Here is a 14,491-nt window from a genome sequence, read left to right on the forward strand (position 1 = left end):
GACTTTCAAAAAAACTTCACTAGAGATAGTCCCCGATCATATTGCTCTGATACCAATTGTTGGGGGAAAAAACTTAGAGTACACAACTCTAACTTGGATAATCTAGCTAACCAACCTTAGTGAATGTTCAAGAATTCTTTATGCTAGATTTGTGTAGGTCCTTCAATGAGATCGGGTTGATTTCTTTAACATGTTTGCGCAGCAATTCGTTGAGCTGTCAAGACAGAGAGGCAAAAATATGTTCTCAAGGAATGAAGAGCTCAGAAAGCTTAGCAAGTTATATGCTAAGTTAACTTTTTTATGTTTATGTAACAATAAGCTGATGTTTATCTTTGATGATGGATCAAATAATGATAAGTTCAAACAACGTAGTTCAGTTCCCTTTCTTAATTCTAACATTCAAGGGAACATAGAGAACGATGGAACAAAAATCAAAGCGATGAGGCCCGAACTGAAAGCGACTTGCCATTCTTCAAGCTAGCTATGATTGCTAATGCCACTGATAAAATTTCATGCAACAAGTTTGGACCTGTATAATCACCTTTTAAGCTAAACTAGCTATCAGATGGAGAGGAAATCGGTGTAAAGGAGCCTTCAGCGGGTTTTGGACAAGGGTTGAATGAGCTCAAGTATAAGAACTTCTTATGATTCCCAAACTTCAGCACAGAAATCTTGTAATGCTTCTTGGTTGCTGCATTGTAGGGGAAGACAAATGGATAGTAATTCCATATGATTAATCATTTCAAAAATACTAATTAATCTCCTTAAAAATACTTTGGTAAGGATTATGGATGCAGTATCATGAGGTTAAGAGAAAGTATGCTCAATAGAAAAAGTGCGGAGAGCAGCTTATCCAATGCTTGGCTGTGGCTGTAAGGGATATGATTGTGGTGGACAGAAGCTTTTCATACACCTCAGATGTCTTTGTTCCGAAAAAAAAAAAAAAAAAAATCTTTTGTTGCATCCATTTAAGATTGCATTGACATGTGAGGACAACTTGTGACCCGTGCACTACACATATCATCATCAGTCACGTTCATATGAATATCATAGCTAAAGAAATTTCTTATTCACTCACAACTGGATATAATCTAAAGAATTACTTTCAATAAAATTAAACAAAAATGGTTATTGGTGTAAAGTTAGTCTCCATCTTTGGATTAGATCCAACAACGAGTAATCATTAAATTTTTTAAACCACAACGTCACACATATCATATATGTGTTAGCCTGCTTGTTATAGATGATTAATTGAACCCCAATAATTAATATCAAGAGTGAAAATGTGGAACTTTTAGGACAAGGAATGTGAAATTCAACATTATGGGCAAGACGAGGTATAGAATTCTTGAAGCAAAAGCCAATTTCCTTTTATTTTTTTATTTTTTTGACTTTATATCTATGGACCCATTCGAGGAATTATGAATAAAAATAAAGGCAGGCATGACATCGATGTTTCTGGTAGACCAAGGGAAACCCATCCCTTTTCTCATATGAAAAGTTAGTTTTTTTTGTTGGCCAAGAGAAGCCCATCAAATTGAAGAAGAGATTTCGAATTCAGATATATAAGATCATTTCACTAAAAATGCTAAACAAATTGAAGGGGCTAAACATAGCCTCCTTAATAATTTATTAATTTAATTAAACTACAGTTGGATGTTTTCACATCTAGTGTCACATCCCGGTCCAGGACGGATCACTTTCCGGGCCCGCTCCACCACCGTAGCACGATATTGTCCGCTTTGGGCTTACCATTCCCTCACGGTTTTGTTTTTGGGAACTCACGAGCAACTTCCCAGTGGGTCACCCATCATGGGATTGCTCTAGCCCCCTTCTCGCTTAACTTCGGAGTTCCTACGGAACCCGAAGCCAGTGAGCTCCCAAAAGGCCTCGTGCTAGGTAAGGATGGGAATATACATTTAAGAATCACTCCCCTGGGCGATGTGGGATGTCACAATCCACCCCCCTTAGGGGCCCGACGTTCTCGTCGGCACACACGCGACCAGGGTTAGGCTCTGATACCAATTGTCACATCCAGGCCCGGGGCGGATCACTTCCCAGGCCCGCTCCACCACCGTAGCACGATATTGTCCGTTTTGGGCTTACCATTCCCTCACGGTTTTGTTTTTGGGAACTCACGAGCAACTTCCCAGTGGGTCACCCATCATGGGATTGCTCTAGCCCCCTTCTCGCTTAACTTCGGAGTTCCTACGGAACCCGAAGCCAGTGAGCTCCCAAAAGGCCTCGTGCTAAGTAAGGATGAGAATATACATTTAAGGATCACTCCCCTGGACGATGTGGGATGTCACATCTAGCCGTTAGATTTGAATCAGTTATTGCAATTTAGGAGTTGAGCGTAAAAAAAAGGCTAAAAAGGGGCTACATTTGGTCAACCTGATGCTCATTTCACCAAATAATGGTCTGATAGGTCCCATAGAATTATAATCTATTTATCAGTTAAAAATGATTTTTTGAACAAATCAGACAATTTTTTTATTTTTATACCTTAAGCCATCAATTAGAGATGGCCTAAGGGGAGTATTAAGTACATATGCTCTGGCTAATGTAGCCACATTCACATCAGCTACATGTTTTTGTTTGTTTCCCCACTAATTGACGTATGCCTCGATGGAACAAGAAATGTTTCAGATCTCTCCTTCCAGCTTGAGACTTTTATCTGATAAAGCAAGAAAAGGTTATAAACTGAAGGAAAAAAGACGTTGTGAATTGTTACTAACTGAATTCCACTCCAAGAGTAGCTAGCCGGTAGCCACACATCATGATGTCTGTTGTTGGGTGAGAACATTATACATATACTAATACTCAACATAAAAGTACTGCTCGTGAGCAATAAAATGACAAAAATGGCCTCAAGCTGCTCTTCCATTCCTGGTTCCTTCTCCTCCTTGGCACAGTGGAAAGACATATTTGTCCATGTTACCCACACGTCAATCATCGTTAAAGGCTCTACTTCAACATCTTCCCCACTTTTTCTTTCCTTTTCACCTCTCTCTCTCTCTCTCTCTCTCTCCACCCCCCTTCCTTCTGTCATTCTCAAACCTAGTCTTCTTTTGCTCCCAAACGTCGCCTTCTCTCGTTGTCCAACCTCTCGATCTTTCTCTCACGAATTACCAACAACGGTGCTTCCCTGCTGAAAAACCACAAAGCAGTAGAAGTTTCTTCGGTTCTTCAATTCGATTCGAATAAAAATTTTACCCAGAAAAGCTAGTTAGGGATTAAAACACCATGTCAAGCCTGCTTTAATCTTGATTTGGATTGGAGATATAGAAAGTTAGAAACAACGGCTGGAAGTTTGATTTTCTTTGTCCGAAATTTTCAAACAATTTTTAGACAACGTTAATTACATGTGATTTGTATTGTGAATATCGTGAGGTTATGTAAGCGTATAAGATAGATCAATCTTTGAATGTATATTTTTGTTCTTCTGAGGGTAATTTATAGGCTTAAACATAAAGAAAACTTGCATAGATCAGTTGCATCTTTGTTGCTTTAACGAAACAAACTTGATACACTTGTGAGCCGTTCAATTGGTTATCCAACAAAACTTAAGGTATTAAGTGGTGGACTTAATAAGTACATTAAGCATCATTAGATGCCTAGCTCAAGTACTCAACAAAGATGTGAATAGCTGTAAAATTCCATTGCAACATTTGAATATATAATTTGTTTTGCACTTTGCAGACTTGATCAATATTATTTTTCATGTGACATGCCAACTTGGTATGGCCTGTAACCGTAATAAACTAAATTAATTACTACTAATTAACAGGTAAGATAAGATCATATAGGAGTTGATAGGTAGGTAGGTAGGTAGGTAGGTAGGGTAGGTTACTTCTGTAAATTTGGGTGATTTTCTAGTTTGGGTCAGCATGCAGCGTCTGCTGCGTCATCTCTTTATTCCCTAATTTCTTTGAGAATTGTTATTAACACTCTAAAAATTTCTTTTTACACTCCAAATTTTCTATATTAAGAAAGAAAAATACACTTATAAGAAATATAAAATGAGATTTTTGGAGTGCCAATAATATTTCCCTTTCTTTTTCTGTTTTGTCTGACTTCTTTTCATCCCCATTAATTTTGCAATGAGTCAAACACCATCAACTTCTTCGACCTTTTGGCAGGAACCTGCTTTGCCATCTAATCCTAAAGAGTAATGTTAGGAAGATAAAATTTATGGACAAAATTTTAGAAATTATAGGATATGGAAGTTGATAATTTGTTTATTACTTAAGCATAGATAAAAATGTTCATTCTTACTAATGACACATCATTTAGTTTGTAAATTTTTATCTTCAAATTTAGTTTCCATAGCATTACACAATTCTAAAGGGTAGTCCTATTCCTCTCACACTTTTCTTGTTAATTATGTGATTTGATCTTCTTTAGTTCATTCAATTCGACGGTTGGAAAATGAGAAAAATGTGTACAAGGTAAGAGCATCTCTAAATAAGATTAAAATCCTTGGTGAAATGCTACTGTGCATCTATCCAACCGAAATATTATTTGTTAACTAGATTAGAAGACTTTGTGATTAGGAGTCAAATTTGACATCAATGTCAAATTTATTTTTAATTCATTTTAATAGTGAGTCCTTATTCCACTAACATTTTGAACTAATAAGAATTTTGTTTCAACATTTTTTTTTAATAATTACAACCATTTAAAGTTCTATTTAAATAAGAAAATAATATTTAGCAATTCGGTCGAAGAAATATAAAATTTAACATAAGAATTCATATTGTTACATCAGCCATCAATTGTAATTTGACTTTTATAATTTGATAGTTTATTTGGAGATGATCTAAAAAGAGGTGTATGGATAACACAATCTATTCTAAAAAAAGAGTAAAATGTCATCATTGATGATAATATTTGCATATATTTAATTCAATCATCATCTAACGGTTAGATATAATTCATGAATATATGTATTTAATACAATCATCATCTGATTATATTAAGTACAATCATCACCGAGGTGATGATTGTATTAAGTACATTTTGTTATTGTAATCAAATCTCAATTTATGACATAAATTCCAGTAACTAGACTTGAGGATGAGGGAATAAAATATTTAAAATCAAGCATCATTCCCTTTAATCTATTTTCACAAACCTTTTCCTTTTTATGATAATTCACAAAATTAAAGGGAAGAGCAATGATGCTTGATTGGACGAGGATAAACTTACATCTCTACTGGGTCAACCTTTTACAGATGAGTCGATTGACCAAAAGAAGGTGCTCATTGGACGTTTGAACCACTTGCTTGAGCAAAAGGAACGCTTCTGGAGACAAAGAGCGAAAGAAAATTGGGTCAGGCTTGGCGATCGGAACACTAAGTACTTCCACCAGAAAACCAATAGGAGGCACAAGCGGAATTGGTTGCATGGGCTTTTAGACGATGGCAGGGTTTGGCATGAAGACTGAGAGGGAATGAAGGATGTGGTGGTTTCCTATTTCTCCAATTTATTTACTTCAAATGCTACTACTAATATTGAAGATGTCTTATGCAATATAACATCCATGGTCACGGAGGAAATCAATTTTGAGCTTGAAAGGCCTATCTCGGATGAGGAAGTGACGTTTGTCGTGTTCCAGATGCATCCTACTAAAGCCTCGGGGCCCTGATGACATGACTCCAAGGTTCTACCAAAAACATTGGGGGATTGTTGGTCCTGATGTTTATAAGGGAGTTCGTGACTTGGTGCTATCGGGGTCAAATATTAAGGAAGATTAATTATACTCATGTCACATTGATTCCCAAGGTGAGAGAGGCAACGAAGATGACTCAGTTACATCCTATTAGCCTCTGTAATGTGCTTTATAATATTATGGTGAAGGTATTAATGGATAGACTCAAACTCATACTCCCTCGTATAATCTCCCCCACACATAGTGTTTTTATACCCGGGAGGTTGATTTCAGATAATTATTCGGTGGCTGCGGAGGTTGCCCATTATATGCATAAAAGGTCATCGGGGATGAATGGTCTAATGGCATTGAAATTGGACATCAGTAAGGCTTATAATCGTCTGGAGTGGAAGTTTTTAGAGGCCATTATGGAACAAATGGGTTTTTCACCGACATGGGTTCATATGATTGTGCTATGTGTCCCTACCATGACCTACTCTTTTAAGTTAAATGGTGAGCCAGTAGGGTATGTACAACCTGGAAGGGGAATTTGGCAAGGGGATCCCCTCTCCCCGTATTTATTTATCATGTGCGCCGAGGGGCTGAATCCAAGGTGTCTTGCAAGGTATCAAGGTGGGTTGTCAAGCTCCGAGCATCCACCATTTGTTTTTTGCAGATGATAGCTTTCTTTTTGCCCGAGGTATGTTGCAAAAGTGTATGAGCATTAAGCAGGCATTGCGTGTGTATGAAATAGCATCGGGACAAGCCGTTAATTAGGAAAAGAATCATGTTTTGTTTAGCACTAACCTCACAAGCTATGACAAAAAGCTTATTGCCGATTATCTAGGCATGTGGTGAGTAGAGTTTCATGACAAATACATAGGCTTACCGGTGCTCATCAAAAAGTCGAAGAAAGAAACTTTTTCATATGTGAAAGATCGTATTTGGAAGAAATTACAAAGTTTGCATAGTGGTTTGTTGAGTTGTGCGGGCTGGGAGTTGCTAGTGAAAACTGTGGCACAAGCCTTGCCCATGTACTTTATGCAATGTTTTCTTCTTCCCAAATCTTTATGTGAAGAGCTGAATGTAATGATTGCAAAGCTCTGGTGGAGTGGTGATCTGGGCAAGCAGAAAATTCATTGGCTTAATTGGCGCCAATTGTGTAAGCCTAAACAAGAAGGTGGGTTGGGGTTCAGAGATCTTTATGCTTTTAACCTTGCTTTATTGGCTACGTAAGCTTGGCGTTTTCCCCAACAACCAGAGTCCCTAGCCTATCGAGTGTTTATAGCCCGATATTTTCCAAATACCAAGTTTCTTAGTGTTCAAGTAAATGCCAGCAGCTCGTATGTATGGAGGAACATTGCGGAGGCTAGGCCTGTGATTCTTAAAAAGTGTCGTTGGCAGGTGGGGGATAGGTCGACTATTAAAATTTGGCAAGATAATTGGCTACCGAGGGACACCTACTTTCCAGTGTTGAGCCCACCACCGAGAGACTGGGACATGGAGACCACAGTGGATAAACTATTTGTGGCAGGTTTGAGGCAATAATATATTAAGCTGTTACGGGATTTGTTGTCTCAAGGTGAAGTGGAACATATTTTGAGTATTCCGTTAAGCTTTCAAACGATCATGGATCGTAGAGTTTGGCATTATGAACGCAACAAGAAGTTTTTTGTAAGGAGTGCCTATCATGTGGCCAGGGCACTTGTCTCTTCTAAATGAGCTGGTGCAAATACCTCTGCTATGTTGCTAGACGAAGGACGGTGCAAGTTGTTGAGGAAGTTATGAAACGCTTGTGTACTGGGGAAGGTTAAGATTTGTGCTTAGCGTGCTTGCATGATGCTCTACCCACAGAATTTAACCTTGCTAGGCGACGAGTGTTTGTGGATAATTTTTGTAGTCTCTGTGAGCAACATGGTGAATCAACGGAGCATATACTTCGGGACTGCAGCCTGGCTAAGGTAGTTTGGTTTGGTGGTTTGGGTTTCAGAATCGAGGAGGGAAACCATTAACAGTTTCTTCCTTGGCTATCTAGTATTGCGATGCATTCCCCTTCTATGGTTTTTTATTTCTATTTGATGACCATTTGGATGTTATGGAATAATAGGAATGACGTTGTCTGGAATGGGGCTCAGGTGTTGCCGCAAGAACTGGTGGTCAGAACAAAGGGATGGCTGCAGGAGTACCAAAAATGGCATAAAATGGGTACGAAAAAATCCACCAATCCCCCGCAGAGATGGAGGAGACCTGAAGTCGACTGGGTCAAGTGGAATTTTGATGGAGCGTAGATCCAACAAGGTTCAAGGGGAGGATTTGGTGATGTTATGTGAGATCATAGGGGTGAATTCATTGCTATAGCTGCGGGTTCGATTGGTTGGACATTTTCTGCTTTCCATGTAGAACTCTTTCCTGCTCGTCAAGCTGTGTTGCTAGCCCAAGCGTTTTTTTCCTGATGGTTAAATGTTGATTTTTGAAGGTGACTTTGGCCTGGTCTTGGCTGCCATAAGGGGTCAAGAGAAGGATTGTTCACTTTTGGGGCCTATCATTAATGATCTGCGTTTTTTGCTCCAGTCTTTTCCTCTGTCGTTGGTGAACTATGTGCATAGGGGAGGTAATTCGGATGCGCACAGGCTTGCTCGAATGGGTGCTGGAAGTAATCAATAGTTTTTGTGGTTTAAAGACCCCCCTGATGATTAGGGGTATTTTATTTGAAGAAAGCTCGTAATTTGTTATGTTTTGTTATGTATTGTCATTTGAGGATAATTCTTTCTATTGTGCGAGACGCTCTTTTTTACTTCAATCAGGTTGACAGCTTTGGCAAGGTTTTATTGAGACCCATTATGCACACTATCCTCAGTTTGTATGTGTTCTATTTCAATACAATGAATAACGTACTTTCTCTAAAAAAATAAAATAAAATAAAATAAAAAAGAAATAGCCACGAAGTGTGAGGAATGATAACGAGATTTGCTCAAAAAAGTCTCCACGTAGATTTGGTGTATTGTGTAGTTTACCATTATTTCTTAAGAAAAACTATGAAGCCACACGGGGAAAACATATCTATATAAAGACTCTCTTTGAACAAGTCCAGATAGCATTTCTCATACAAGAAATTATTAAGTAGTACAGTACTACCATATTCGCACATGTTACTTTCATTCAAAATTTAACACGTATAATTATTATACAGTTGGACTTAAAAAATTATTTTAACACAAAAAATGAAATTTAAAAGAAAACAAAAACCCCAGACTCGCCTTCTTCCTCCTTCCCTCTCTTTCCTCTCTCATGCAATGTCATCTTTGTCGGCATGGTCGAGACCTTCTCCAGACTCGCCAGGGTTGCGCTCGGATGGCAAGCCCATCTCGTCTACTGATTTCTTATGGAGATTGTGCTCCTTCTCCATCTTGTCCACTGGTTTCCAACTGCCGGCATCCATGGTTGTGGAATTGGATTTATTTTTCAATTTCCTTTTTTAATATTTGTATTTTGTTAAAATAAAATATATTTAATCCCTGTAAGTAAGTTGTATATATGGCAAATTTTAAGTGGTAGTATCACCGATGATGTGGTGGTACAGTATCACGATATAATTTCTCCCCTCATACTAATCAAAATTAAATTTTAAGTTTGGAATTACCTTTTTTAGGTCTAGTTTTTCTTGCATTATTGAAATCAACCCCCTAATGCTCAACTTGCCCCACATCTTATTACTTCCCTCTCCACATATCAATACCTTCCATTTGTCCTCTTCTATATATTTAAAAAGCCAAACAAATTATATCCAATAAATGATAAAGTATTAATTAAAATTATTAAGAAAATGACTTCTTCTAGATCCATTGCTAGAAACTCCAATGGTGATGAGCATGACACCACCATAGCATCATTATCCCATTACTTCAGTCACAACTAAGATTCACTTTGAAACGACACCGTTTACTATTTGCCAGCAAATAAATCAAGAGGTGTGATATCTACACACCCTTTTTACTTTTCACACATCCTTCTAATTTTCGGCCGTTAGATCGGATAAAATGAAGAAGATCAACAGACAAAAATTAACAAGATGTGTGTGAGAAGTAAAAAAAGATGTGCTGAATCAAAAGAATCAGCCACCGTTAAGTGAGATTAAATAATAATTAAACTTTAATCCCCATATTCCACTATAAAAGGGACTCTGGCTTCTTCCACTAGGCGTGCAAAATCGTCAACGTTCCCCCCCTGCATTTAGCTTAAAAACCACAACACGCAGCAAAATCACACAAGACTCCGGAGGACTGCATTCATGGCCACCAAAGTGTATATTGTGTAAGTGCCAATTCTTTTTTTTTAATTTTATACCAATTCACCATGAAGTATGAACTGCGAATTTGTTGTTAAATGATCCCTTTTTTTTTTTAATTTGATTTTGTTGTTGTTGGGTAATGGTGATTTGTAGTCTGTGAGAGTTTCAGTCTGTTAGAATTTTGAATTGGTTATTGCTTCATCGGAATATGGATGGTTCCGAATTTTGAATTAGAAGGAACCCATTTGATTATCTTTCTGTTGGATTGGATCTTTGTGTTTTTGGACGTTTTGTTGAATTGGGTGTTATTTTTCGTATTCAAAGTGTTTAAAGGCTGAATCTTTATATTTTTAGGAAGATTTTGGGATGGTGAATCAGAGGCTCTGGCTTTTTCCTCTTTTTATTTTTATTTTTATTATTGTATTTTTTTTGCTGAAGAGTAGGAAAGTAAGAGCCAGTATAGGCTTAGGAAACTTGCGCATTTCTGATAATTTATTCAAAGAGATCAGTAGTGTCCTGTTTTATTTTGTTTTGAATCCATCATAGAAGAATTTCAGCCGCGGTGAAAAATATAATGGTTGAAGTGAATTAGATAATTTCTTTATGTGAATTACACTCTTGCGCCGAATATAGGTAAAGATAGAGCTAAAGGGTTGTTAGTTTCTTCTTTTCCTACCGTGTAGACGATCTTTTGGAGCTTTTGATTACCCCAAGATCTGATTTTTGTGTAGTAGGAAATTTGATTGATTAATGGTTATGGTCAGTCTAATTTGAGAAACTGTTTCTTTAATGTGTTCCTCCTGTTCTGGGATTTGTAATGTTGAAAACCACTTGCTTTGAATCCTTCAGAAGAAAGTAGTTTTGTAAAGTAATAGAACAAGGAAATTTCTGGAGGAATGGGAAAAAATTGTTTGCTTTGCTGAGGCAATTCTTTTTAATTTATGGATGTTATAGTGCATTTTGAAACCTAAGTAAGTTACCGTCTAGAATATGGATTTGTTTTTCCTAGCAAATCTTTACTAATCATTTACGGAAGAAAGATCTATTAGATTTAAATTTCAATACTCCTGTAAAGCTAGAGATCTGATGAACATGTTGGAAATTTGGAATAGTAGTACTTCTGTATACTACACACTCTGACCTATAGTTCCTTTATTATTTTTGATTCATTTCCCACTACTGTTTGTCTATGTCAATATTCATTCCACTCTGTTGCACTAGATTTAACCTTGATAGTCAATATAAAATCCAAACAATTGCCTGTTGTAGGGTAGGAATTGAAAGGTGAGATAGGAGAGGTGATTGGCAGGGAAAGGCAGAGTTGGTTGGCATTTTATGAAAGTCAATTCAGTTGGTTTTGAAATTTTAGTAAGAAAAGTCCATATATAGTACAAGCTGCTTTTGTCTGTTTTGATTGTTGTTGATGGAATGCGATGATACTGTCTCTCCTGCAGTGAAGAATTATGGAGTTACTTTCTCATATTTCGTTGTGTGCTTGATTGGCTACATCATTCTCTTCTATCCTGATTTCTTTGTGGAATTAATTGATTTTTTTAACCTCTCTTGCGTACTTGAAATTATTGTATACTTGGGTAATGCTCCATGTGCCCTGTTTAAGGAATGAAAAATGAAGGCATTGCATGTATTTTTGGAAAGAGGTAGCTAGCCATTCTCAACATTTCCCATCAAATGGAGAGGTCCAGTGTTAATGCTTACAGTTCTGTGTTGTTAAACGCACATTTCATTTGCATCGGTTTTTTATTGCCAAATTGATTCTTTCTAGGTCCCATATGCCACAATTTAATTCCTTGGATTTTTTATTCTCCGACCCTCTCTTTTAGTTCAGGCCAAACTAGGTGGTCACCATTGATAATGCTTGGGTTGGTATGGAATCTTGATTCGGCGTGCTTTTGGTTATGTGGGCGTCTGTGGTTGAGGTTTAAACCTTATAAGTTTTTGTTTGGTTGTGAATTGAGCTTGTTCACATGCATGTGGGTTGTAGATAGTGTGTCGAAGATAGTTGACCTTGATTCTTGGAGGTAGTGGTATCATACTTTGGTTACTAGTGGTGACAAGTCGGGCAATTTGGGACACTGAATATTTTGACTTTGAGACTACTGTTAGAGATGGTTGAATAATTGTTCTGCAGATTCAGAATTTCCTCACTGGAAAGGTTCAAATGTCAAATTTGGATATGAATGCATATTAAGACTCAAAATTGGGACAATATATCTGAGATAGGATGAAATTTGTTCATTGATTCTGTTGGTGCAATAATGAAAAAATCGGTTCTGGAACAACTGACAGACTACAGCAGTTCAATTAGAGTCACTTTTGTGAAAATATTTTTCCCAGTAATTTCTAACTGAGAATGCTGACAGAATGTATGGTGGTCCCATGGAAAGAATGTGTAATACAAAAGAAAAGGGAGCTGTTATTGGCAACCAAAAATACTCATTCTGCCTGGAGGACTACAAAATGAATATTCTCCCTTATACTGTGTAGGATGAGTTTTTGGAGTTCCAAAAAAGCTTTACATCCAGTTGATTTTCAAGAATGCTGTACTTCTTTTTCATAAATAATGCAACCCTCTTAATCAAAATCGTGTTCGATTTTACAGGTACTACTCCATGTATGGACATGTCAGGAGACTAGCAGAAGAAATAAAGAAAGGGGCTTCATCTGTCGAAGGTGTAGAAGCCACCCTGTGGCAGGTGAGTGCATTTTCTTTAATCCATTCATTTCACTATGAACATTTCAAGAAATTGAAGCGTATGTTTAATTGAGCATGCTGAATAAACTTTGGACTGCTGATTTTGGGAAACAAGCCATTTTAAATTAAATTCAAACTTCATGTTTTTGCATGAGTATAAACATGAGATGATTCTAAACATTATGCCTAGTAGCCCTATGCCAAAGTTTTAGGGTTCCACCTTGCGTGGTGGTTAGCTCAACATCATGACAAACATTTTTCCACGACATGTCTCAACATTTTATGCCTAGTTTTGAGCTTTAAAATTGACCTTCCTTTAAATCCCCATACAGCATGGGTGATGGAGCTTTCTTATGCTCTCTTTGGAGTGCCAGATTAGTGTCCTTATGTTCTGTTGAAAAGTCAAAGATTGGTTCTCACTGACTGTCCGATGTATCAGGTTTACTTGTCTATATTTGGTGCACCTGTACATTGTATTCCATCATTTTCTTTGTGTCTTGCTACCCTCTCATCTATAGTTCTCTGTCTCAAACTGCGTCTGGTATGCTAGTTATTATATATAGCTTCGAGATTGGGAAAACTAGTATCAATCCTTGTCTAGTCTTCCCTCTAGTTTTATTTTAATTTCATTGGTAACTCTTGCAAATCACGATCTTCCTTTTCTCATTTGCTTATACACACAGTCGTGCACCTCCCGTCTATTTCCCTGTAGATGCTAGATATGAAGACCCCGGTTCTTAGTAAAGGAAATTTTGATTATTTTTCTCTTCTGTACCATGGTTAGTTTGTCTTCTCTATCTGGTTAACTTGATTGAGCAGTAAGACTGACTTTAAGGCTTATAAAACAGGTCCCTGAGACACTCTCAGAGGAGGTGCTTGGGAAAATGAGTGCACCACCAAAGAGTGATGTACCAATCATCTCGCCAAATGAACTTGCTGACGCAGATGGATTCATTTTTGGCTTCCCAACAAGATTTGGTATGATGGCTGCCCAATTTAAAGCCTTTCTGGATGCAACAGGCGGTCTATGGAGAACACAACAGCTTGCTGGAAAACCTGCTGGGATCTTTTACAGTACTGGATCTCAAGGTGGCGGGCAAGAGACTACTGCGTGAGTCTTATCACATTTAATCAATTATACAAACATTGAAAATTTGTCTACATCTTAGGTGGAGATATTAATAATGTTGGGATTATTTTTGTGTAAATAGATTGACTGCCATCACTCAGCTGGTTCATCACGGGATGATATTTGTACCCATCGGTTACACATTCGGAGCTGGCATGTTTGAAATGGAGAATATCAAGGGCGGAAGTCCTTACGGTGCAGGAACTTATGCTGGGGACGGTTCAAGACAGCCATCTCAGCTTGAGCTGGAGCAAGCATTCCACCAAGGGAAGTACATTGCCACCATCACAAAGAAGCTCAAGGGAGCTGCTTAAAGTGCACAAACATACGCAAATGGAATGCCTTATCGATTCTTTATCCCTATAGTTTCAATTTAAATTTCCGATTTCTATTTGCCTGCAAGTATAATTCTTGCTGTATCTTATATTTGTGTTTTCTACGTGTTTTATGAATTACAGTTATTTATTCATAATTATAAAGGTTTGTTTGCTCATGATACTACCGACTGAGAACGCTTGCCTTTTTACTAAATTAACGACTTCAAGTTTTTATCCCCCATATCAACTCCAAGATATCCATCTCATTTCTCAAAATGTTTCAACTGATGGACAGGTTTTACTATGGCGTTAGCAAAGCAAGTTTGACTATGTTCCCGGATGAGATTTGGAGCGAGTTACAGGTACGTTGAGTAGGTGCGATGATGGCGGA

General features: G+C 37.6%; 1 protein-coding gene across 2 annotated transcripts; it reads left to right on the top strand.

The window, feature by feature from the left end:
• The first annotated feature begins 9,818 nt into the window (after positions 1-9,818).
• Positions 9,819-14,279, top strand: LOC137716148 (putative NAD(P)H dehydrogenase (quinone) FQR1-like 1). Of its 2 annotated transcripts, XM_088690772.1 has the most exons (5): positions 9,858-9,964; positions 11,798-11,878; positions 12,562-12,655; positions 13,503-13,765; positions 13,866-14,279. In XM_088690772.1, the coding sequence occupies exons 1-5, from the start codon at positions 9,942-9,944 to the stop codon at positions 14,095-14,097; spliced, it is 693 nt and encodes a 230-aa protein (XP_088546898.1). In that variant the 5' UTR covers positions 9,858-9,941; the 3' UTR covers positions 14,098-14,279. The 2 variants fall into 2 exon arrangements, with proteins under 2 accessions (XP_068311651.1, XP_088546898.1); XM_068455550.2 differs by lacking the exon at positions 11,798-11,878 and having other exon boundaries at positions 9,819-9,964.
• The last annotated feature ends 212 nt before the right edge of the window (positions 14,280-14,491 follow it).

The sequence above is a fragment of the Pyrus communis genome, chromosome 3, assembly GCF_041283825.1.
Source record: "Pyrus communis isolate YQ-2024b chromosome 3, ASM4128382v1, whole genome shotgun sequence".
Classification (NCBI taxonomy): domain Eukaryota; kingdom Viridiplantae; phylum Streptophyta; class Magnoliopsida; order Rosales; family Rosaceae; genus Pyrus; species Pyrus communis.

Coding starts and splice junctions, on each gene's coding strand:
- LOC137716148 (XM_088690772.1), top strand. CDS start 9,942: ATGGCCACCAAAGTGTATATTGT. Junction 9,965..11,797: donor GCCACCAAAGTGTATATTGT/GTAAGTGCCAAT, acceptor AGGCCAAACTAG/GTGGTCACCATTGATAATGC. Junction 12,656..13,502: donor TAGAAGCCACCCTGTGGCAG/GTGAGTGCATTT, acceptor CTTATAAAACAG/GTCCCTGAGACACTCTCAGA.